The 25,095-nt window shown below is 41.6% G+C and overlaps 1 protein-coding gene across 6 annotated transcripts in view; it reads left to right on the top strand.

Annotated features, from left to right (window-relative positions):
- Nucleotides 1-25,095, top strand: part of LMLN (leishmanolysin like peptidase) — a 103,022-nt gene that overhangs the window by 11,928 nt on the left and 65,999 nt on the right. For 4 of the 6 annotated variants that reach the window (XM_058662037.1, XM_058662036.1, XM_004577832.2 and 1 more), the window contains exons 6-9: nucleotides 4,437-4,615; nucleotides 9,321-9,426; nucleotides 14,401-14,495; nucleotides 16,427-16,544. In XM_058662037.1, coding sequence (XP_058518020.1) covers nucleotides 4,437-4,615; nucleotides 9,321-9,426; nucleotides 14,401-14,495; nucleotides 16,427-16,544 — 498 coding nt within the window. The remainder of the gene's footprint in view (nucleotides 1-4,436; nucleotides 4,616-9,320; nucleotides 9,427-14,400; nucleotides 14,496-16,426; nucleotides 16,545-25,095) is intronic. The other 2 variants (XM_058662033.1, XM_058662035.1) reach the window with 2 other exon arrangements.

Here is a 25,095-nt window from a genome sequence, read left to right as displayed (position 1 = left end):
GCCTGGTGTCTCACACATGGGCTACCCTCTGCTGCCTTCTCAGAGGCATTAGTGGGAAGTGAGGCAGACAGAAAAGGAATGAGGGGTTCCATCATGACGTGCTCTGGGTTGTGTTAACTGCAGGGTTCCAACATTAGTCCATACCTCAGCTTTCTTTGCAATAGGACAGTTTGAGGAGCTGCATTGTGGCTTATTGGATTAAGTTGCCACCTGCAGTGCTAGAATTCCATTTGGGCGCTAACTCAAAAGTCATAGCTGCTCCACTTGGAATCCAGCTCCCTTCTTCTATACCTGGGAAAGCAGCAGGTGTCCCAAAGTGCTTGGACCTCTGCCACCTCTGTGAGAGACCTGGATCAAGCTCTGGGTCCCTGGCTGTGATTGGCCCAGCCCTAACTATTGCACCCATTTGGGGAGTGAACCAACAGATGAAAGGTCTCTGTCTCTTCCTCCCTCTGCAAATCTGCCTTTCAACTGAATGAACAAATCCTTTTCTAAAAAAAAAAATTAAAAAAAAGGTGTGGGAGTGTCCAGCTCAGTGGGCCAACTAGCTAATCCACCCTCTTCACAGCACCAGGATCCCGTATGGGCACTGGTTCATGTCCCAGCTGCTCTGCCTCCCATCCACCTCTTTGCTAATGCACCTGGGAAAAGCAATGGAAGAAGGCAGGCAGGGCTCCTATCACCCTCTTGGGAGACCTGAATGAAGCTTCTGCCGGCTCACTTGAGCCTGGCCCAGCCCTGTTCATTACAGCCAACTGCAGAGTAAAACACCCAATGGAAGATCTTTTTCTGCCTCCATCTGTCTTCCTCTCTCTCCCTCTCTTTGTAACATTGAATTTCAGATAAATAAATAAATCTTCAAAAAATTAAAAAAACATTTAAAAAGAAAAATTTTAAATTAAAAATGAGTGTTCTATAACCAAACCTAGGAATTGTTTCCATAAAAATACTAATATTGTGTAATAGATGTTCACAGATATTCCTTGCAAAAATACAGATGTGCCTATTTAGGATATTAAAATATGGTATAGCCATGTAATAGGATTCTATACAGGTGTTTTAGAATTAAGTAACCAGTGCAGTAACCTAATGGTTAAACTCCTTGCCTTAACTGCACTGGTATCACATATAGGCACCTGTTCAAATCCCGGCAGCTCCACTTCCCTTCCAGCTCCCTGCTTGTGGCCTGGGAAAGCAGTTGAGGATGGCCCAAAGCCTTGGGACCCTGCACCCAGGTAGGAGACCTGGAAGAAGCTCTTGGCTCCTGGCTTTGGCTCAGCTCAAATCCAGCCATTGCAGCCACTTGGGCAGTGAATCAATGGATGGAAGATCTTCCTCAGTGTCTCTCCTCCTCTCTGTATGTCTGACTTTCCAATAAAAATAAAATAAATATTTTTTAAAAATTAAGTAGATCTCTTTGTAGTAACTTGAAAAAAATGGTTAAGCTCTTTCTTAAATTGAAAGAAAAAGTTGTACATCAGAATGTGTAGACTGTTTTATTTAAAAATACAGACACATGCACGTGATTAAAAATTGTGAAACAGCGTAGAAGGATATGCAGATTGAAAGACTTGGACATGTGGGGTAGGCGTTGGCATGGTGCTGAAGATGGTGCTGGGGATGCCTGTATTCCATGCAGAGCAGCTGAGGTCAAGTCCTGGGTGTACTTTGATTCCAGCTTCCCAACAGCTGGTGGCTTAGTGAGTACTTGGGTCCTTGGTAGCCACAAGGGATACCTGAATGGAGTTCTAGACCCCTGACTTTGGCCTGGCCCAGTCCTATCTGTAATATCTATTTTATGAGTGAACCAGTACCCTTTTTGCCTTTCAGTCAACTAAATGAAATGCATTCATACATATATGCAAATATAAAATGTATATCAAATGTTATCGGTTTTCTTAAGGGATTGTATTGTGGAGCTGTCATTTGGCCCACTGGTTAAGATACCACTGTCCCAAATTAGAGTGCTTGGTTCACTGGTTTGCTCTGCACATGCTGGCAGCAGCATGGGTTGGGGCAAGCCGAGTGCCTGTTAACAGGAAGCTAGAATTAGGAGTGGAGTCAGTACTCAACATGGGCACTCTAATATGGGGTGGGAGAGTTCTCAGTGGCACTTTTATACCTAGACCAATTGCCTGCCCTGTAAACATTACATTGAGTTTATCATGTAAGTTTTTTATAAGGTGTTTGAAGCTTAGTAAAGACTTTCCAGTCTTATATCTTGGCACGAGTATAATTAATTTTCTCAGAATTATTTTTCTTTCTTTCTCTCCCTTCGTTTGTTCATTCTTGCCTCCTCTTTTTTTCTCTCCTCTTTCTCTTATTTTGAAAGTCTGTTTATTTATTTTTAATGATTTATGTATTTTTATTGGAAAGTGAGATATACATAGAGGAAGATCTTCTGTCCGTTGATTCACTCCCTCCCGTGGCTATAATGGCCAGAGCTGAGCCAATCTGAAGCCAGGAGTCAGAAGCTTCTTCCGGGTCTCCCATGTGGGTGCAGGGTTCCAAGACTTTGGGTTGTCCTCGATTACTTTCCCAGGCCACAAAACATGGAGCAGAATGGGAAGCGGGGCTGCCGGGCTTAGAACCAGTGTCCATATGGGATCTCGGTGCTTGCAAGGCAAGGACTTAAGCCTCTAGGCTACTGCACCAGGCCTGAGATCTGTTTATTTTTATTGGAAAGGCAGACCCACAAGAGAGAAGGAGAGACAAAGATCTCCCATCCACTGGTTCATTCCCTGAGTGACCACAACAGCCAGAGCTGAGCTGATCTGAAGACAGTAGTTTTAGGGTCTCCCCTGTGGATGCAGAGTCCCAAGGCTCGAAACCATTTTCCCCCACCCTCCCAAACCAAAAGCAGGGAGCTGGAAGGGAAATGGAACAGTTCGAACATGATGCATGCCCATATTGGATCCCAGTGCATTCAAGGCAAGAATTTAACTGCTAGGCTATTGGACCAGGCCCTCTTCCTTTCAAGATTTACAAAGAGAGGGCAAAAATAACAGAGAGGTCCTCAATTCACTGGTTCTTTAAAATGGCTTCAATGTCTAGATCTGGGCCACGCCAAAGCCAGGAGCCAGTAGCTTCTTCTGAGTTTCCCACATAGGCACAGGGGCCAAGCATTTGGGTCATTTTCTGCTTTTTCTTAATCCTGTTTCCTTTCTTCTCTGCCTCTCTGTCACTTTCTTTTATTTCTCTTTCCTTCTCTCTTTTCCTTTTTCATTTTCTTTTTGTGAGAGGCAGACAGATATCTTCTATCTTCAGTTCACTCTCCGCCCTTGATCCAAAAGGCTGAGAAGTGATCGGTTTGCTCTCTAAATGGCCACGCAGGTCCTGGCTGGGCCAGGCTGAAGCAAGGAGTCTGAAGGTACAGGTGCCTGAGCACCTGGGCCATCTCCGTGTTTTCTCAGGTGCATCAGAAGGTTTGAGCCACTACACACAGGGAAAGAGACTTAAACTAGCCCTGCCACAACTCTGGTCCCAACTCAGATTTCTTGAGAATGTGAAGTGCTAAAGTAAAGTAAAAAAATATTTTACAAAGGCATGTTTCAAAAATAAAACAAATTGTTCTTATTGACATTTTCTTAGCTCTTCCTAATTGTGCTTTCCTGTGTAGCTTTTTGGGAAACTGAATTTTTTGTTCATTTAAATAAACAATCATTGCAAAGAATTCTAAAAGTCATAACTTTTTATCACATCAATTATTAAAGTAATTAAAATTTATAAATGTGTATATTGGCATGAACAATGTGTACCTTATTAAAGGAAATGGAAATATCTTTTTTTTCTGTGTCTGTATAAACATTGCTTACACCTGCAAAAGTACTTGTCACTGATTTTTCTATGTATAATTTGGAAAGTATGATTGCTTAGGAACTTCAAGAAAGTTTCCTCAATAACAAGTATTTCAAAGACAAAACAAGATTTTCTTAGAAAGTTAGAAAAAGTGTAACATAAAATGGCTTTTGATTTTTCATTTGTGTGTTTTTGTTTTCATTTGATTTTTAAGAAGATGCATGAATTCTTTGAAAATCTAAAATATATTTTCGCTAGATAGAAACTTTATTCTAGTTTGATATGGAAGTTTCAGAAAGCAAAAAAAAAAAATGCAGCAAAGTCCTTTCATTTGGTTTTGGAGTTTTGAGTTTTTTTTTCTTTTAGTTGTTTAACCATAATAGCAACTGTTTATATTTTGTTTGCAGATGTTTATTTTAAATGAGAGTATAGAACTATAATCATTTTATAAAAAGCAGAAATTTTCATGAAGTTCAAAATTTGATATAGGAACAGAGTAGAGGCAGATTTTGATTTTGCTATAAGTTCAGGGTGTAGTAAATGAAGATGAAGTTATAATGTAGCCTGGAGTCAGTATAAGATGAACGGTCCCTGTGGCTAACCTTGTCTCTGGTTTTGTATTGATTCCGTGAGAACAGAAGTGCAGGATCTGCCGTGGGGGTAAGTGTGCCCACGAAGCAGTGGGTGTGCAAGAGCATGAAGGCATCAAGGATGCAGACTTTGTTCTTTACGTTGGTGCCCTGGCCACTGAGAGGTGCAGCCATGAAAACATCATCTCCTATGCAGCCTACTGTCAGCAGGAAGCCACAATGGACAGGTAAACCTTCCTCTGACACCTGCTTCCCAAGCTCTACTGTGAGAACTCATATAGCACACCCAGGATGGTTGTGGTTGTCACACTGCCTCTGGTAGTAAAGGGTAGCGCTCTGCTGGCTCTGGGGTGAGGATGATGGGGGTCAGGAGGACCATTGTTCATATAGTAAAGGCATTTTTGGTCAAGTGAAAAAGTGGAAACTTTCATTCTTCTCCCCACCCCACCCCCGCCACTCTTCTTATTACCGTCTGCTGCTTTTATGCCCACAAACTCTGGAGAAAAGGTCTGTTGTCCATCTAAAGACCTTTCTTTCGAGGTTAAGGAACCAGTCTCGCTATGGTACCAATTTGAACTTAAATTTAGCACTGTTGTTCTAAAACTGTGAGAGATGTTAAAAATGACTGCGCAAACGTCCTATCATTTGTTATATAGAATATGCTTCCCATAGCTAAATCATCACTAAATAATTCACTCTTCTTCATTACATACAGAAGATTTTAAAAATTGTTCACAATGAAGGTAGCTCAGCTTTAAAATTAAAAGTCATAAATGTACGGCCTGGTGCGGTAGCCTAGTGGCTAAAGTTCTAGCCTTGCACGCACAGGGATCCCATATGTGAACCAGTTTTAATCCCAGGAGCCCCACTTCCCATCCAGCTTCCTGCTTGTGGCCTGGGAAAGCAGTCAGGGACAGCCCAAAGCCTTGGGACCCTGCACCCGAGTGAGAGACCCAGAAGAGGCTCTGGGCTGCTGACTTTCGGTTGGCTCAGTCCCAGCTGTTGTAGTCACTTGGGGAGTGAATCAGCGGACAGGAGATCTTCCTTCTTTCTCTCCTCCTCTGTATATCTGACTTTCCAATAAAAATAAATCTTTTAAAGAAAAAGTTATAAATGTAGAAGACAGCCTGTCACAGAGCAGACAAGTCAGTTAAAGTTAGTAGAAATGACCCTATGTCTCAGAATTGATTGTACATAATTGTTTCAAATCTAGGATTGGGTAGTGTGTCTAATTTATACACAACTAAGGACCATTGCAGAGATGATAAATATTTGTCTGTTGAACAAGTAGCAGACCTTACACAGAATTAGCACAGGAAGGAACTGGAACTTAGTTGAACCGAGAAGGCAATATACAGAAAGCACTTAAGGTTGACACGGTCAGTGCTGTAGGTTGTAAAGAAGTCAAAAGCAGCAGCGTTTACAGCCCACCTCCGTATCTGCAGGTTCCCCATCCTTCTGTTCAACCCTGGGTCAGAAATATCTGGGGAAAAAATTATGTCTGTACTGAACATACACAGACTTTTTTACTTGTCATCATTCCCGAAAATTTATAGCAGAACACCAATTTGTATAATATTGATGTCATATTTTACATTACAAGTAATGTAAAGCTGGTTTGAGGTATATGGAAGGATATAACTAGGTTGTATGTCAATCTTATGGCCTTTTATGTACCAGCCTTGAGCATTTTCGTATTCATATCCGGGGACAGTCCAGGAAGCAGTCCCCGGATGTCTAAGGATGACAGTGTCATCTAAAGCAATGTGTTACCGTGATTATTATTATTGATGGGAGAAATCCACTCACAAGTTTAGACTGTTGAGAAATCTTGGTGTCCAGTGTGAACTGCGTTAGTGCAGAAGAAAGTATTGAGTATTTTCATGGTTGCATGTGTGCCAGTGTTTATTTTTTTTCTGAGAAGTTGTCACTGAATGTGTGGTATTTTCTCAGTAATGGTGTCTCAGAATCTAGCAAGTGTGATATTTGAAGTACTACCTACCTCAATGATGATTAAGTTACTTGGTTAAAGTTTTTTTTTTTCTAAGATTTAGTTTTATTGGAAAGGCAGATCAGCAAAGAGAAAGAAATACAGAAAAGGCAATTTTTTTTTAAGATTTATTCATTTTTATTACAAAGCAGATATACAGAGAGGAGACACAGGGAGGAAGATCCTCCGTCCGACGATTCACTCCCCAAGCAGCTGCAATGGCTGGAGCTGAGCTGATCCGAAGTCGGGATCCAGGAGCTTCTTCTGGGTGCAGGAACCCAAGGCTTTGGGCCATCCTCGACTGCTTTCCCAGGCCACAAGCAGGGAGCTGGATGGGAAGCGGGGTTGCTGGGATTAGAACTGATGTGCATATGGGGTCCTGATGCGTTCAAGGCAAGGACTTTAGCCACCAGGCCACTGTGCTGGGCCTAAGAAAACAACTTTCCCATAAACTGGTTCACTCCCTGCTATGCCACAATGGCTGGAACTGAGCTGATCTGAAGTCAGGAGCTAGGAGCTTCCTCTGGGTCTCCCACCAGGTGCAGGGTCCCAAGGCTTTAGGCTATCCTCCACTGCTGTCACAGGCCACAAGCAGGGAGCTGGAAGGGAAGTAGAACAGCCAGGACATAAAATGACACCCATATGGGATTCCAGCAATTGCAAGGTGAGGATTCAGCCATGTGAGCCATCATGGTAGGCCCTGAGAAAGAAATACTGTTTAACAGTAGGTGTCTTTGAGTGCTACAAAATCATGTTTCTTTATCTTCATTTGAATTCAACCATGTGGTTTACATATACTTATGAAATTCCATTTTGGATCTTCTGTTGTCTCAAAATATTGGAAAACAGTTTGCCATAGTATTATTCCATATTTACATATATTGAAGGAAAGATTCTGATTTATTCTAAGAATGTTGATATTTGATGAAAAAGCAATGTCTTCATTTTATTTTAAATTTGAGGAAAATGAAACTTTGCTTCTGCGTAGTGCCTTCTATGTTGCCAGCAGAGGAGGCACCTACCATTCCAGTTTTTAGTATATATGCTGCTAAAGTGAGCACAGCAGCTGATTAGGTCAGTGAAACAGACAGGTACTCTGCCTCATGGAGCTTACTGCAGAGCGAGAGAGAATTTAGTTAATATGCTGGCAGATAAATATTAGCTTCTTCATGTTTTAAATACTTTGTAGGAAAAAACAAGAGTGCTATAACACAAAAGCGAATAAGAGGGAGCAATTTATCCTGATCACTTGGACAAGAAAGGCCTCTGGAAAAGGGAAATTTTTGTGGTTACCTGAGCATTGGTAGACTTTAGTGAAAGAATGAGGTAGGAAAAAGGCTGTTTGCTGGGGGAAAGCCGCGTGTGCCTGCTGCCCAGAAACCATATCAGTAGACCCTGTATCTGAGGACCCGTGGTTGGAAAGGCAGACACAGCTGCTATGTTCTCAATGCTGTAGCCTCCAAAGTTTCAGGACTGGCAGTAACATCCATTTCCTATTTTAGGGGTCCTTACAATGATTTTTTTTAAGAACTTTTTAAAAGATTGATTTTATTTATTTGAAAGGCAAAGTGACTGGAAGAGACAGATCTTTCATCTTCTGGTTTTCTCCTCAAAATGGGCATATTGGCTTGGGACCGAGCCAGGTTAACCCAAGTGCCTGGAGCTTCAGTGTGGGTCTTCTGCATGTGTACCAGGGCCCAAGTACTTGGCCATCATCTGCTGCCTTTCTGGCCACATTAGCAGGGAGTTAGATTGGAAGTGGAGCAGCCAGGCCCTAACTAGCACTCCAGTCTACCAACAGAGGATGCTGGCATCTCAAGCTATAACTTAACCTGTGTGCCAGAACACCAGCCCCCTTCTCCTTTTTTAAAATTTAAAATGAAATAAATGTTCTTTGTAAATAAGCAGTCATCATTTGATGGGCTTGTGGTTGTTTCTTTTTTAAAGATTGATTTATTTTTATTTGAAAAGTTAGTGAGAAGGAGAGACACACAGAGAGCTCTTTCATCCACTGGTTTACTCCCCAAATGGCTGCAGTGGCTAGAACTGAGCCTATCCAGAACCAAGAGCCAGGGGCTTCCTGTGGGTCTTGCATATGAGTGCAAGGGCTCAAGGACTTGGTCCATCCTCCGCTGCCTTCCCAGGCTATAAGGAAGGAGCTGAATCAGAAGGTAGAACAACTGGGACTCAAACTGGCACCTCTATGGGGTACTGATACCAAAGACAGAGCTGTGCCACAGCTTGGGTGCCTGTGGTTATTTCTGTGGTAAAATATTACCTTGGGATTACCTAAGAACCTTGGGTTCCTTAGCTGTGTTAATTTGCCTTAACTTTTGAAAAACAGTTTTCTGCCCGGTGGGCTTGACTGAGTTACTCTGGGCTCTGTGGTTGTGGGCGCAGAGAGAACTGTGTAGTTCTGTATTCTAAAAGGTATAGGAATTGAAAAAAGGTGATGGGAAGGTAATAACTCCTTCGTGAATGTTAGCAGTGCTGGGGCAGGAGAAAGGGACAAGGAAAATGGAGGAAAAGTTTGGCACCTTTTAGCTTATTGGCCTGTGATATATCTGATTTTTCTATTTGTCTCTGTGCCTGAAAGAAATGCTATAGCCAAATATGTATTTTGCAAGTAAAATAGTGCTAAATATTTCTCTCATTTCCTTTTAACATATTATATTGATATATTTTTAAAACATATTTTAAAAACTCACATTGAACTATAATAAGCTATATTCCTTTTAAGGAAACAGGTAATGATTTATTATGTTATAGGAAAGCAAAGGGTAGGTATTGAAAGTACAAGGTAGCGAAAGCTGTTAGGATGTAGAATTACAGTTGATATTAGTGAAAATTTTTATGTCTGAGCGATTGTGATAGAGAAGTATAGGTTAGAAATATTTTTCTGGAATATAATAAAAAAAAAACCCCAATGTCTGTTTTAACAGGCCAATAGCAGGATATGCTAACCTGTGTCCAAATATGATCTCTACCCAGCCTCAGGAGTTTGTTGGGATGCTGTCCACAGTGAAACATGAGATTATTCATGCCCTGGTAAATTCTTTTGTCATTTACTGTTCTTTCCTTTGATTTTCTGCTTGTTGTGCTCTTGTATTGTTATTTTGATACATCTATTCAATCTTAACATTATTTGGATTCTTATGTTCATATTCAGCGAAGCCTGGTTAATTAGTTCTCTGCCAGTACAGAATTTTCAACGATTAGGATAGCGACTAAGTTGAACTTTTGCTGTCTAATATAACTAAAATCTTAGCTCCATTAGGTAAATAGAATTTTTGAGAGAAGAATTAAGAATCTCAACAAAAATTTTAGGAGGCCAGTGTTGTGGCTTGGCAGGTTTAGCCACCACTTGCAACAACCACATCCCATTTTGGAAAGCCTGTTCAAGTCCTGATTGCTCTATTTTTAATCCAGCTCTCTGCTAATGTGCCAGGGAGAGTAGCAGAAGACAGCCCAAGTACTTGTGCCCTTGTCACTCACATAGGAGACCAGGATGGGGTTCCTGTTTCCTGGCTCCTGGCTCTGACTTGGCCCCACCTGGCCACTGAAACCATTTGGGAAGTGAACCAACAGATAGAAGATCTTCCTCTTTTTCACACTGTTCCAACTCTGTTATGCTACCTTTCAAATAAATAAGGTAAATATTAAAAAGTAAAACACTAGGTAGAAAAATTTATTTTGCTCTACAGTGATAACTGATGTGCTTATTATAGCTGCTGCTTAGATCATTTTTAAAAGTCTGGATTTTGTAAAATTCATGTAAACTAAATGATTCAGAATTTCTCGCTTCTTTTCCCAGTTGTTCAAGATGCTAGACTTTTACTAAGTATGTCTAGGGGATTAAAATTATTTGCTGTGGACTGTAGGAAATATTCTGCTAATGCCATTTGTGTATTTAGAAAACAGCAGGAAAAAATGCCATGACTGAGAGAGAGGAATCTTTTTAACTGTGTCACTGAAAATTAATCTGAGACAAATTACCTAGCCTTTGTAAAAGCCTTTGTATTAGCCTTATGTGTAAAATCACCGTAGTAGCAGTGAACACATGGGTACTTTATCAGATTTGTAGGGCTGGGAGTGGGTATTCAATGCAGAGGTTAAGACTCGAGTTAGGACTGGTGGGTGAAAGTCCCGGCCTCTGCTGATGTACACCTGAGAGGCAGCTAGTGGTGGCTCTGGTGCTTTATGTTTATGCATGGATTTGAAATTGTTGTGCACTAAAATAAATTTATGTTGTTAAAAACCTTTATTAAAAGAGAAAGAGCCCGATGTGGAGGCCTAGCAGCTAAAGTCCTGGCCTTACATGCGTGAGGATCTCATATGGGTACTGGTTTATCCTGGCTGTTCCACTTCCTTCGAGCTCCCTGCTTGCAGCCTGGGAAAGCAGTAGAGGATGATCCAAAGCCCTGGGTCCCTACACATGCGTGGGAGACCCAGAAGAAGCTTCTGGCTCCTGGCTTCAGATTGGCACAGCTCTGGCCATTATAGCCACGGGGGCAGTGAATCAACGGACAGATCTTCCTCTCTGTCTTTCTTCTCTGTATATCTGACTTTCTAATAAAAATCAAATAAGCCTTAAAAAAAAACTTATTTGAAAGGCACAGAGACTGAAAGAGGAAAGCAGAGACATACAGACACCACTTATATTGGTTTACTCCTCGCAGGCCTTCAGTAGCTAAGTCTGGGTCAGGCTAAGGGGAGGAACCAGATGCCATTCCAAGTCTTCATATGGGTAGTGGGGACCCACCTGCCTGAGCCATCGCTTGCTGGGCTCCAGAGAATGTATTAGCAGGAAGCTAGCATTGGGTTGGAGCCAAGACTCCAGCCCAGTTATTCTGGTATGGGATGTGAGCATCTCATGCTGTGTCTTAACCACTGCGCCACGTGTCCACCCCCAAATTTATCTTTTATTTCCTTTTCCACAAACTTTTTTTTTCCAAAGATTATTTTACCTGAAAGAGTTTAAGAGGGAGAACTCTTTCAGTCCCTGGTTCATTCCCCAAATTGTCACGATGGCCAGAGCTGGGGCTAATCCAAGTGCAGGAGTCAGCTTTGTCCAGGGCTCCCACAGAGGTGCAGGGTCCCAAGGCTTTAGGCCATCCTTCACTGCTCTCCTCGGCCGCTGACAGAGAGCTGAATAGAAAGTGGAGCAGCTTGGACTCTGAACTGGTGCCCATTTGGAATGCTGGCTGCACAGATGGAAGATTAGGCAGCTGTGCCACTGTGCCAGCTTCCAGAAACGTTTTAAGTACCTTCATACAATGGATTTTTTTTTCTTGAAAATTTAATGAAAATTCATATTGTGCTTGGTGAACTGTATTAAAGTTAGTGGCCGTTGTAATTCTTTCTTGGTGACAAGCGTGTGTAACAGTGAAATGCCAACCGCATTCGACATATCGCAAACACACGAGATCAGCAGGTGAAAAATTTAGTGCAGCCAGGGAGTACTCAAGCCCTGCAAGTAAGGAGAGTATGGCTTAAAATGCCTGTCTCCTGTCATGTTTTTAAATTTCACTTGTTTGAAAGGCAAAGAACTGGAGTTCCTTTCTGGTGAATTGCTCCCAGATGCCCGCAGCAGCTGGGTGTGTGAGCACAGGGTGAAGGCAGAGGCCAAGAACTCAAAGCATGTTTCTGACATGGATAGGACAGACCCGTTTCTTGAACCATCACCACTGTCTACCTGCCCAGATCTTCACTAGCGACAATCTGGAGTGAGCAGCCAGAGTCCAGTATTGACCCAGGCGCTCTGACCTGAGACACAGGCATTGTAACTATTAGGCCCATTGCTCACTCCACTTCTCCTTTTATTGAAACAAAAAAATTTTCAATAACCTGCTAATTTTAGTGAAAGATAAGCATTGTTCTAAGTAACATTTTCAGCCATAGGAACTGTAGACACTTGATGCTGAGAAAACCAGAGAAATGTAAGTAACTTATAAGGCAGAATGACAGAGGGAGAGAGACTTTATTTGCTGATTGACTAAACCCAGCTACCTGCGATAGCCAGGCCTGGGCCACGCTAAAGTCAGGAACACAGACCCCGTTCTGGTCTCCCAGACGGATGACAGAGACCTGAGGACTTGGACTGACCACCGCCTGTCCAGGTGCGTTAGCAGGGTCATGGTTCAGAAGTGTTATATTTAGAACTTGAACCAGGCACTCCATTATTGAAAACATCTCTGAGAATTACACACCCTGACTTCAAGGTAGTGAAGTAAGAGAAAGGAATGAAATTATAGGGCTTCAGCCATATTAGTTTCCAGTGATTTCTTTTAAAAAAATCTAAAAACAACAGGACAAAATTGGCATCACAATTCTCTTAAAGAGGAAACATGAGTTTCTGTCATGTTAGTTTTTACTTCTTGTGTAGATTAAACTTCAGAAACTTTTGAGAAATAAGCATTATGTAATCAACACGGAGTACTCCCTGTAAAGTTACATATGCCAACCGCTGTCAACCTCTGAGCCTTGGATAAATTTTAACCTGCTAAATTGTTTTTGTTCAAGTTGAAAGAAAATATAGTTGGAGTGTTAAAGAATGAGACAGATTATAACATTCTGAGCTGTTTTTCAGTGAATTTTATTTCTTAACTAACTCCATTACTTTTCCTTTTCATCTTAAGGACTTTAAAGAAGAAAACATGTAGGGACAAAAGAATAATCTGGATTTCGTTAATCATTTTGTCAAGACTTGAATGACATGGAGACCATAGTTAACGTCAGCAAAGAAAGTTGCCATAGAAATCATTTGGATATAAGCTATAACATATTCAGAATGTATAAAACATGAAGAAGTGTTACAAAGTGCTGTTTTTTGTTATTGTATTAAGAAAGAAATCAAGAAGAGAAATCTCAATAATGAAATAGGAGATATCAAATGGTAATAATTGTGGGGTTTTGGTCCCTTCCTCCATCTATTTGAGAAAGAAATAGAGAATATGAATTTGAAGATTATGGAAAAATTATCTCATTAAAAATTTAAAACTTTTTTTTTAAGATCGATGTAGTTAAAAAGGCAGATTTACAGAGAGATAGAGAGACAGAGAGAGACTCTCTCTCCTCCATCTACTGGTTAATCCCCAAGTGGCCACAATGGCTGAAGCTCAGCCTATCTGAAGCCAGGAGCCAGGAGCCTCTTCCTGGTCTCCCATATGTGAGTGCAGGGTCATCCTCCATTGTCTTCCTAGGCCATTAGCAGGAAGCTCAGTGGGAAGTAGAGCAGCTGGGACATGAACCTGCACCCATAGGGATTCTGGCAGCACAGGGCAAAGAATTGTCCCAAACTTTAAATGAGGAGGAAGGTCCAAACTTTAAAAAAAAGCAGAGGAATTAGAAAACACAGCAGTTGGTGCTTTCTAAAATTTCATTTTATTTTAGTTTAGTTTATTTTTTATTGGAGAAGCAGATTTACAAAGAAGAGAGACAGAAAGATTTTCCATCTGCTGGCTCACTTCCCAAATGACCACAGCTGCCGGAGCTGAGCTGATCCAAAGCCAAGAGCCAGTAGTCGCTTCTAGGTCTCCCAAGTAGGTGCAGGAGCTCAAGTACTTGGCTCTGCTGCCTTCCCAGGTACATTTGCAGGGAGTTGGATTGGAAGTGAAGCACCCAGGACCGAACTGGTGCCCTTATAAGATGCCAGTACTTGATGGTGAAGGATTAGCCCATTGAGCCGTGGTGTTGGCCCTAGCTGGTGCTCTTAGTCTTTTTTTTTTTTTCACTCTAATGGTATTTGAAAGATCTTTATAGCATTGTAATTGATGTTCATCTTGTTTACTGCACATAATTTAAAAAAAATAGTATGAAAAATGTTATTGCAGATGTTTACTCCAAGTAAATAGTCTGATGTATAAACATGACCTATGTAATGTTACATAGCCCCCACTGTGAGAGAAGTTCCTCTAGCAGTGTTGTTGATTAGGGATGTCTTTGGATAGCAGGTGTGTTATGAAATATGTAATAGAAAATTGATATTTTTCACTCTGAGACCTTTTGAATTTTTCCTTGTAGGGTTTCTCTGCTGGGCTGTTTGCATTCTACCATGATAAGGATGGAAACCCTCTAACTTCAAGGTTTGCAGATGGTCTCCCACCTTTCAATTACAGGTATTTTTTTCTTTCTTTTCAGAAGAAAATCTTAGTGATTTTGGAGACACAGAGGAGAATGAGTGTATGAGTGTATGCTTATTCCTTTCGGCAGCTGGTTCACTACCCCAAATATTTCCAAAGACAAACGTTGGTCCAGGGTGAAGTCAGGAGCCAGGAATTGAATTCACATCCTTCCCATATTGGTGACCAGGACCTGACTATTTGAATTATCACTATTGCCTGTTAGGGTCTGCAGAAAAAGGAAGGTGGATTCCAAAGCTGTAGCCAAATGTTGGCCTCAGACATTCCAGTGTGGAGTTGGGTGTCTGAACAGGTGTTTTAACCACACTAAATGGCAGCCCCTGTACTTCTCTTTTGAAAGGTTACTAGGAATATAATTAGACAACTGTGGCATGTTTAGTGTCATAAGTAATAGTGTTCTGTGGATAACCTAAGGAAAATGTGGAGATTAAAACAAGGTTAGAGGTGAGACCTTTTAGGGCCTGGTGTGTTGACCTAGCAGCTAAAGTCCTTGCCTTGCATGCGCCAGGATCCCATATGGGCACCAGTTCTAATCCAGGCAGCCCGATTTCCCATTCAGCTCCCTGCTTGTGGACTGTGAAAACAATCGAGGACAGCCCAAAGCCTTGGGTACCTGCACCCATGTGGGAGACCCGGAAGAAGCTCCTGGCTCCTGGCTTCAGATCGGCGCAGCTCTGACTGTTGTGGTCACTTGGGGAGTGAATCATCAGACAGAAGATCTTCCTTTCTGTCTTTCTTCCTCTCTGTATATCTGACTTTGCAATAAAAAATAAAAAGAAATCCTATTAAAAAAAAAAAAAAAACAGGATAAAGTGAGACCTTTTAGTTTGATCCCTTCATTAAGAAATCAAGATGTAGAAAAATCATGACTTGTCCAAGTAGCCAGGCCTCTTCTTGCCAGGAGGGGCACTTTTCAACACGTTGAACTTGTTTATGTTTTTCCATATAGTCAGTGCTGAGAAAATGTGGGTAAGTTTTATTTTGCCTTTTTAATGATTATTGCCTGAGGACCAGCATGGTGGCTCAACCAGCTACCTCTGCCTATAAGCACCTGTTCATGTCCCGGCTGCTCCACTTCCCATCCAACCACCTGCTTTAGGCCTGAGAAAAAGCAGAGGACAGCTCAAATCCTTGGGACCCTGTACCCATGTGGAAGACCTGGAAGAGCCTCCTGACTCCTTGCTTCAGATCTCAGTTATGGCTGTTGTAGCCACTTGGAGAATGAACAGTGGATAGAAGATGTTTTTTCCCATCTCTCTCTATAAATCTGCCTTTTTAATAAAAATAAATTAAAAAAATAATTATTGCTTATACATGATAATATTTACATGTTAACTGATATTAAGCATAACGAGTCAGCAGTATCTATTTTTGTGTAAGGTGTGAAATAAGCATTTAACCTTTTTTTTTCCCTCAATGTAGAACAAGTTTCATGGTGCAGTTATTAAATAAATTCTACTTTTCCACTAAATTACTGCACTATGTTTTTAATTTTCCCTTTATACTTGACTATGTTTCTGTGCTTTCTCTTATTTTACCTAATTTGTGGAAAGGAAGTAGTTAGACCATTATTAGCCATGTGAACCTAAGCAATTAAGTAATGTCATCTCCCTAACCTGCCTCTCCCATCCAATTACTTACCAGACCCGACCCTGCTTAGCTTCTGAGATCAGACAAGAGCTGGCCCATTCCGGCATGGCCATGGAAAGCTTCTGTTTGTTTATCTAAAAGTAGGGTTGGTAATCTTATGGAGTTACTGAAAAGGTTAAATTAGAAAATGCTTATAAAGTACTTTACGTGGACTTGGTACATAGTAAGCCCGTAAGTATGTTGATTTCACATTGATTTTTATATTTAAAGTGTGGTTAAAGTTATAAAAATGACTTTCTTTTATTCTGTAATTACAGTCTTGGATTGTATCAATGGAGTGATAAAGTAGTTCGAAAAGTGGAGAGGTTGTGGCATGTTCGAGATAATAAAGTAGTTCGTCACACTGTGTATCTTCTGGTGACACCTCGTGTTGTTGTAAGTATTGTTGAATTTCAGGTCTCATTGGCTTTCTACTCTTGTTTCATTATTTCCTTTGCTTACTATTCATTATTGTTTAAGAATTTATGATGAAATTTCAGACCACATAGTAGGAAAAGCAATGTAAAGGTGTTACGACAAAGCAATATGCCAATGGAAATCCAAGAAATTAGAAATTTGGAATGAATCTTATAACCCAGAGCCAGCTCTGTTGTGATAGCTTTTAGAATCACTGATACTATTTACATAATTGCTTTTCCTTAATTTGGAGGATTTGTTAGTCAAGGTTCTTTAAAAAAAAAAAAACCCGCAAGTGGTAGGGTGTGCAAATGGAGAGAGAGGGAGAAAGAAGATTGTTCATCTGTTGGTTTGCTCCAGATGACTGCAACACCTGGGGTAGGGCCAGGCTGAAGCCAGCACTTCATCCTGGTCTCCCATGTGGGTGGCTGGGACCAAAGCACTTTGGCCGTTTTCTGTTTTCCCAGGCACATAAACAGGGAGCTAGATTGAAAGTGGAGCAGCCAAGAATTGAAGTGGCGTCCATATGGCATGCTGGCTTTGTAGACAGTGGCTTAGGCAGATGTGCCACAGGCCTGCCCCGAAAGGGAGGTTTGCTTTAGAGAAACCCACTCGAAGCTTGGTGAGTCATGTCCAAATGGGCAGACCAGCAAGCTGAATAGAGACTCAGAGAAGAGTTCTAAGCAGAATTATTTCTTGCCCTGGAGAAGTCAGACTTTTTTTTTTTTTATTACATTGCATTATGTGACACAGTTTTATAGGTACTGGGATTCCTCCCACCCTTCCCTAAACCCTCCCCTCATGGTGGATTCCTCCACCTTATTGCATTACCATAGTTCAAGTTCAGTTGAGATTCTTTCATTGCAAGCATATACCAAGCATAGAGTCCAGCATCTTATTGTCCAGATAAGTTCAACGGCTTGTTGGGGAGACCATCTCTGGTCTGAAGGTAGAGCCGGCAGAGTATCATCCCAATCAATTACAAGCCCCAACATAACATCAGCAACAATTTATAATGTTATGGAGTTAATTGACATAGTATTGAGTAACCAATATGTTAAAAAAAAAAAAAAAGCAAATTCTTAACCACATCCTGTGACTTCTTCATTGACATTTCAATTTTAGTTTATATACAACCGGGTTCTATACACCTTAAAATGGCTATAGATTACTAATCAGCTGTCTCATGTCTATTTTCATTATATTATTTAGCATTTTATAGTATTGAAGCATAATTTTGCTGAACCTGGCTTTTTCTTTTGGGGTAGTCTAGACTGGGTTATAACTCTAACAAGACATATGTCAACAGTTTAGGTGCAGAACAATTTTAAGAGGGGTGTGCAGAGAAATCTTCAATACCCTAGTGAGGAGTAACTAATCTTTGTGTCTCACCCAGTAAGGTATAAGTGAATACACGCTGACCGTTTCCTGTCTGATTCTAAGCTTTCCTTGTTGTTCTCTGTCTGTCTATTCTAGATTTTTTGTTTGTTTGTTTGTTTGTTTGTTTTGAGGGGTTTCTGGAGCGATCCTGATAGTCATTGCCAGAGAGGGTGGGGACCCAAAGTTGGGAGAAGTAAAACTTTTAAAGCGTTCAGCTGACTAGATGAGGCTCACTCACAGTCTAGAGCACTCTGCTTTAACTCAAAACCAGTGAATTAAAAATTACTCTCCTCCAAAAGCATCTTCACAAAGACATCTAGGATTATACTTAATCAAAGTTCTAGCCATCACCCACCCAAACTGACAGATAAAATCAATCCTCGCAGGGACCATTTCCCCCTTATTAAGTGACACAAGGCTATTCTTTTTTTTCTATTTCTTTAACCACATATAGCTCTTTGCTGCATGTAGCTCTTTGCTTACTCTAGATATTTGTAACTGCAGGACTGACATAATCCAGTGAGTGAAGTTACATTCTTATGAACAACTTTTTTTTTCCTAGAAGGACTATATTTGTAATAAGAGCAGTTTGTACCCACATTTCAGTTGTCCTATGGACAGGTATCTGGCGAAGCAGTTAGATGCCATTTGGGGTGTCTGCAGCCCATATCAAATGATGAGTTCAGGTGTCAGCTCTACTTTTAATTCCAGCTTCTAGTGTAAACCTTTGGGCAGCGAGAATTAGCACAAGTAGTTGGATCCCAGCACAGAACAAACGTCAGCATATTTAAGAAAGTTGGGATAATATCAAGTATCTTTTCTGACCACAGTGATATAAACTAGAGATCAACAGGAAAATTTTTGACAAAATTCACAAGTATATGAAAATTAAGAAATATGATCCTGAACAACCAGTGGAGAGTTACAGGGAAATTTGAAAATATCTTGAAACAAATGAAAGTGGAATTACAACATAAGAAAAGTTATGGGATACACTAGACCAGATCTAAACAGAAAGTCTATAGCAATAATGACCTACAATAGAAAAAAATGAAAATTCTCAAAGAACCTCCTGATAGTCTTCAAAGAGCTAGAAACAAGCTAAGCCTAAATTTAGCAAGAGGAGAGGAATACTAACGATCCGAGGAAAACATGAAATAGAGACTAGAAAGACAATACAGCAATCAGTTAATCAAAGAGTGGGTTCTTTCAGAAGTTAAAATTAATAAACCTTTAGCTATACTGAAAAAGAAATGAAATAAAAAATAGAAAAAGAAGCATTGCAACCAATACAAAGGATCAGCAAGGTTGCTATGAACAATTATCTGCCATCAAACTGGGTGATCTTGAAGGAAAGGGTAAATTCCTAGACACATACAGCCTGCCAAGACTGCATCAGGAAAGAACAAACATAAACGTAGTAATAAAAAGTTTCCCATCAGAGAATAGCGTAATGATTTCATTTTGAATTCTATCGCATGTTTAAAGAAGAAATACCGGTTCTTCCCAAACTCTCCCAGAAAATTCAAGAGGAGATAATAATTCCAGAATCTTATGAAATCAGAATTAAATTACACAGCCTGGCACGTTAAATCAATGGCTAAATCTTCACTTACAAGTACCTGGATCTCATGGCCACCAGTTCACGTCCTAGCTGCTCAACTTCCCATCTAGCTCCCTGCTTGTGGCCGGAGAAAGCAGTCAAGGAAGACGGCCCAAAGCCTTAGAACCATGCACCCATATGGGAGACCCAGAAGAATTTCCTGGCTTCTGGTGTCAGAACAGTCCAACTTCTACCAGTGCAGCCATTTGAGAGGTGAACCAGCTGACGGAAGCACCTAAAAGAGGCTTCATTTAATAGGCTTCATCCTGCAGTGAAATATGGCTCAAGGCCTTGGGCCCCTGTATCGATGCAGGGGACCCAGAAGAAGCTTCTTGGCCCAGCTGTTACCGCTTTTTTTTTTTTTCTTTTTTAAGATTCACTTATTTTTATTGCAAAATCAGGTATACAGAGAGGAGGAAAGACAGAGAGGAAGATCTTCCATCCGATGATTCACTGCACAAGTGACCACAGTGACCGAAACTGAGTCAATCCGAACCAGGAGGCAGAAGCTCTTCTGGGTCTCCCACATGGGATCAGGATTCCAAGGCTTTGGGCCGTCCTTGACTGCTTTCCCACGCCACAAAGAGGGAGCTGTATGGGACACAGGGCTGCCAGGACACAAACGGCGCCCATATGGGTCCCAGTGCGTTCAAGGTGAGGACTTTAGCTACTAGGCTACCATGCCAGGCCTACCTCTTATTTTTATTTATTTATTTATTTATTTATTTGGTAATATTTTTGTATATATTTGAAGGGCAGTATATCAGATAGTCAGGGAAAGATTTTTTATTTGCTGGTTGACTCCTACATGGTTACAAATTTCAGTGTGAAACCTGGCCAAAGCCAGGAACTAGAAATTCCATCCAGGTTTCCCATATGGAGGGCCAGGGCGCAAACACTTGGACTGTAATCTACCACTGCCTTCTCAGGTGTTAAAGCAGGGAGCTGGATGGGAAGCAGAGCAGCTGGGACTCAAGCCAATACTCTGATACATCATACCGTCATTGCAGGAGGCTGCTTCACCCACAGTGCTGGTCCCCAAGGATGTCTACTTCTGCTACTTCTATTCAACCAAGTATTAAAAGTCTTAGCCAGAGCAAATAGGTAATATAAATAAAGGAAAGGCATCTAAGTAGAAAAGGAAGAGGTGCAGTTATTGCAGTTTTTTGATGTTATAGTTGACAAATGAAATTACATCAAATATGCATATATATGTATATTTATGTATATATATAAAATCCTAAAGACTCCTCAAAAGTTGTTAGAACTAGAGAATACAGCAAAAATTCATTCTACAAAATAAATATGCACAACTCAATTTTGGATTTTGTTTGATGATCTATTTATTTATTTGAAATTCAGAATTACAGAGAGAGAGAGGTCTTTCATCTGCTGTTTTACTCCACAAATGGCTGCAGCAGCCATTACTGGACGAGGCTCAAGTTAGAACCCAGAAACTTTTAGTGTATCTCCCATGTGGGTGCAGAGAGCACTTGGGCCATCTTCTGCCTCTTTCCCAGGTGCATTAGCAGGGAGCCTTGTCAGAAATGGAGCAGCTGGCACTCACACCGTTGCCAATCTGAAATGCCAGTATTGCACACTACAGCTTAACTCGCCATTCCACAATGCCAGCTCTAGTTGTATTTTTATACATCAATAAAAATCTGTACAAAAAAGTCAAGGTAGTTCCATTTACAATATCTATAAAAATATAAGATACTTAGGTATATAGTTAACCAAGAGGATAAAAGACCTGCACACTGAAAACTATAAGCAACTGATGAAAAATATTGAAGACAACACAAAGGAATAAAAGGACCTATCATGTTAATAGATTGTAGGAATTTTTTAGGTATTGTAGATACAGAGAGAAAGATTTTCCATCTGTTGTTTCATTCCCAGGTGGCTGCAATGGCCAGAGCTAGAGTTATCTCATTTCCTGATTCATCCCCAAATGCCTGAAACTGCTGGGCCAGGCCGAGGCTGGGAGCCAGAACTCAGTGTAGGTCTCCTACATGGTGGGTAGGGACCCAATTTGTCTTTTTTTTTTTTTTTTAAGATTAATTTTATGTATTTAGCTTTTTGTTTGTTTTTACAGATTTATTTGTTTATTTGAAAGGCAGAGATGTGGGATGACAGGGGAGAAATCTTTAATCTATGGGTTCTCTCCCAAGAGTGCTGCAATGGTCAGGGCTGAACCAGCTGCAAACCAGGAGCCCCAGATGCTTCTTCTCTGTCTCCCAACTGAGCGGCAAGTGGGCCACATTGCACTGCTTTCCCAGGAACATTAACATGTAGCTGGATGGAAAGTCTGAGTAGTGGAGACTCGAACTAGTGTGGATATAGGATGCTGGCATTGCAGATGGTGACTTAACCCATCATGTCACAATGCTGTGGCAGAGAGGAGAAGATGAAGAAAGAGATCATCCATTCAGTGATCTAATCTCCAATTTCAGTTCCAGCTCTTGGTTCTAGCTTCCTGCTAATGTGGATCCTGGAGATAGCAGTGGTGGCTCAAATAATATGGTCTCTGTTATTCATATGGGAGAGGGAGTTTCAGGCTCTTGGCTTTAACATCTGACCAGCCCAGGTCATTTGGGGAGTGAACCAGCACATGAGGACTGTCTGTCTATATGTCATCTATCTGTTTGAATGAGTACTAGAGAAGGAGAGAGAGGTTTTCCTTACACTGGCTCGCTCTCCAGATGGCTACATCAGCCATGTCTTCATGAAGTAGAAGTCAGGAATCAGGAAATCTATCCTGGTTTCCCACATGGGTAACAGGTTCCCTAGTACTTGGGTCTTCTTCCATTTCCTTCCTAAACACATTAACAGGAAGTTGGACAAGAAAGCTATGGTTCATCTACTTCATGGAATACTACTCAGCTATTAAAAGAACAAAATGCATTTCTTTGTGGCCAAATGGGCCCAATTGGAAACCATTATGCTGAGGGAAATGACCCAATCCCCAAAGGTTAGATGCCACATTTGCCTTAATTTAAGATGAAATGATGTCAATCCTAAAAATAGTACCTGTAAATTGTAACATTATTACACCCTCAAACAGCCTGTGTCACCCACAATAACATATTGTGATGTAACCAGTGAACGAATAATCATTGAGAGACGGACTGCTTATGATCTACATCGAAGAACTGAAAAGCTTGATATGCTTTTAATACACTATGTTATTCCGCAGTGGGTCGGGAAAGCAGAGAAATCTTCCACTTTCTTAGAGTGTGTGAGGAAGATGTTAAGTATAATCTATCAAGATTGTAACAGGTAAATTATAGACAGCAGACTTGAATCTGCATTAGACATTAGCAAAAAGTATAAAAACATACAGTGGGATCCAAGAGTGATCCTGACAGCCTCTTAGCAGGAGGTCATATGCACAGAGCAGGAGGGGACCCCAGAGTGGAACAGGAGAACAGGAAGAGAGTTGTATCCTAACCCCAGAGACTCCTGGTACCTCACCAAGGACTATCAGTATGGGGACCAAGGACTATATCCCAATTGCCAAGGAGATCACAGGGAATTGGAGTGCCCTCGTAGGCCAAGAAGTCTGAGGTCAACCGTTCCCTATCGAATCTTCCACATGGGATAGAAGAAGCCCAGATCCTTCCTCACAGGATCTAATGTCATCGGAACAACAGCCAGGAGCCCTGAGCAATCCTCAGAAACCGAACAGTAAACTTCCATTGGGACTCGCAAGAGGAGCTTTCTCTGGTCCTTACTTAGTTCCAACTTTGGCTCCCCACCCTCTCTTGCAATGACCATCAGTGTCATTCTGGAGCCCCAAAAATTGAATCAGATAGACAGACAGAGACCAATAAGGAAAGGTTAGAACAGTCTGGAGGGCCCGGCGCCGTGGCCTAGCAGCTAAAGTCCTCGCCTTGAACACCCCGGGATCCCATGTGGGCGCCGGTTCTAATCCTGGCAGCTCCACTTCCCATCCAGCTCCCTGCTTGTGGCCTGGGAAAGCAGTGGAGGATGGCCCAATGCATTGGGACCCTGCACCCGTGTGGGAGACCTGGAAGAGGTTCCTGGTTCCTGGCTTCGGATCGGCACAGCACCGGCCATTGCGGCTCACTGGGAGTGAATCATCAGATGGAAGATCTTCCTCTCTGTCTCTCCTCCTCTCTGTATATCCAGCTTTCCAATAATAATAATAAATCTTAAAAAAAAAAAAAAAACAGTCTGGAATAAGTCAGCTTGGACTACCATGTACCTTACTAGGTAAGACACAAAGATCAGTTACTCCTCACTAAGGTATTGAAGATTTCTCTGCTCACCCCTCCGAAAACTGTTCTGCTCCTTAATCATTAACATGGGTTATTAGAGTTATAAGCCTGTTTGGACTATCCTAAAATTTGCGAAGTTCAGTAAAAATCATGCTTGAATACTATAAGCTGCTAAATATAAAAATGAAAATGGACACGAGACAGCTGAATAGTACCCTATAACCATTTTAAGGTTTATAGCAGCCGGTTGTGTATATACTAAAATGAGATGTCATGAAGTAGTTACACGATGTGGCTAAGAACTTGCATTTTCTAACATATTGGTCACCCCATACCATGTTAATTACCTTCATGGTGTTGTAAATTTCCATTGCCAATCTTGCTATTCCAAGCACAATGAAATCTCTCCTGAATCCATGGCTGACGTAGTCCACCTTAAGAGTCTGTTTGCCCAGATTTTCACTGCCAACCCATGGCTGGGGAAGTTGATTGATTTGTTCTGTCCTCCGTTCTCTGTTGTGGTACCAGGTGTCCTCTGTAGGTTCCGATGGACTGCCATATCCTCCATGTGCACCTGGATATGCTGTACACCACTCCGTCTGAGTCACTGAGGAGGCTCAGCTTTGACGCATGAACTCCATGGTCAGACCATGGAACTTGCACTTCTCTTCATGGTTGAGGGTCTGAGTTCAGCAGTTCAGTTAGGGGGATCCCCAAAGAAACTTCATCTGAGGTGATCCTAGACCTGATTTTTGTGTGTGCTTACCAGTACAGGGTCTGGCACATTCTGTTACCCCAGTCAGCTTATGCACATGTTAGTGTTTGGAATTGCTCCATCAGTTCTGTTTCCAGCCCTGTCTTCTACACAAACCAATGGGTGCTGCAGTCCTGCCCAATCCTGCCCATCGTACACTCAGCCCTCACACAAACCAGTGGGAGCTGCAACCTAGTTGGAGCGACCCACAGGCCTGCCTCCTTCCCTGGTTCCCATGCTTGCCAATATGTACAGAAAACTGGTCCAGTCTGTCCCACATCACATTCAGCTCTCATACGTGTCAGTGGGCACTGAAGCCTAATTCAACCCAACCAGCCCCACTATCCAGCCCACACACATGCTGGTGGGTGCCATTCTGTCTAGCCATGCCTGCCCCAGTCCTGGTTTTCATGCTCTCCAGTGGGAGTGGTAACCCAAGAAGGAGTTGTCCACTGTTTCCTTACTGGGCCCACAAAACAAACGCTAAGGAAATGTCATCTTGCTGGCGTCCCTGGGCGCCAAGCAGCCATGGCAGCAGCCGCGGGGCTG

Source organism: Ochotona princeps, chromosome 3, assembly GCF_030435755.1.
Source record: "Ochotona princeps isolate mOchPri1 chromosome 3, mOchPri1.hap1, whole genome shotgun sequence".
In the NCBI taxonomy this organism is placed as follows: Eukaryota; Metazoa; Chordata; class Mammalia; order Lagomorpha; family Ochotonidae; genus Ochotona; species Ochotona princeps.
This window is presented reverse-complemented; position numbering and strand designations above follow the sequence as displayed.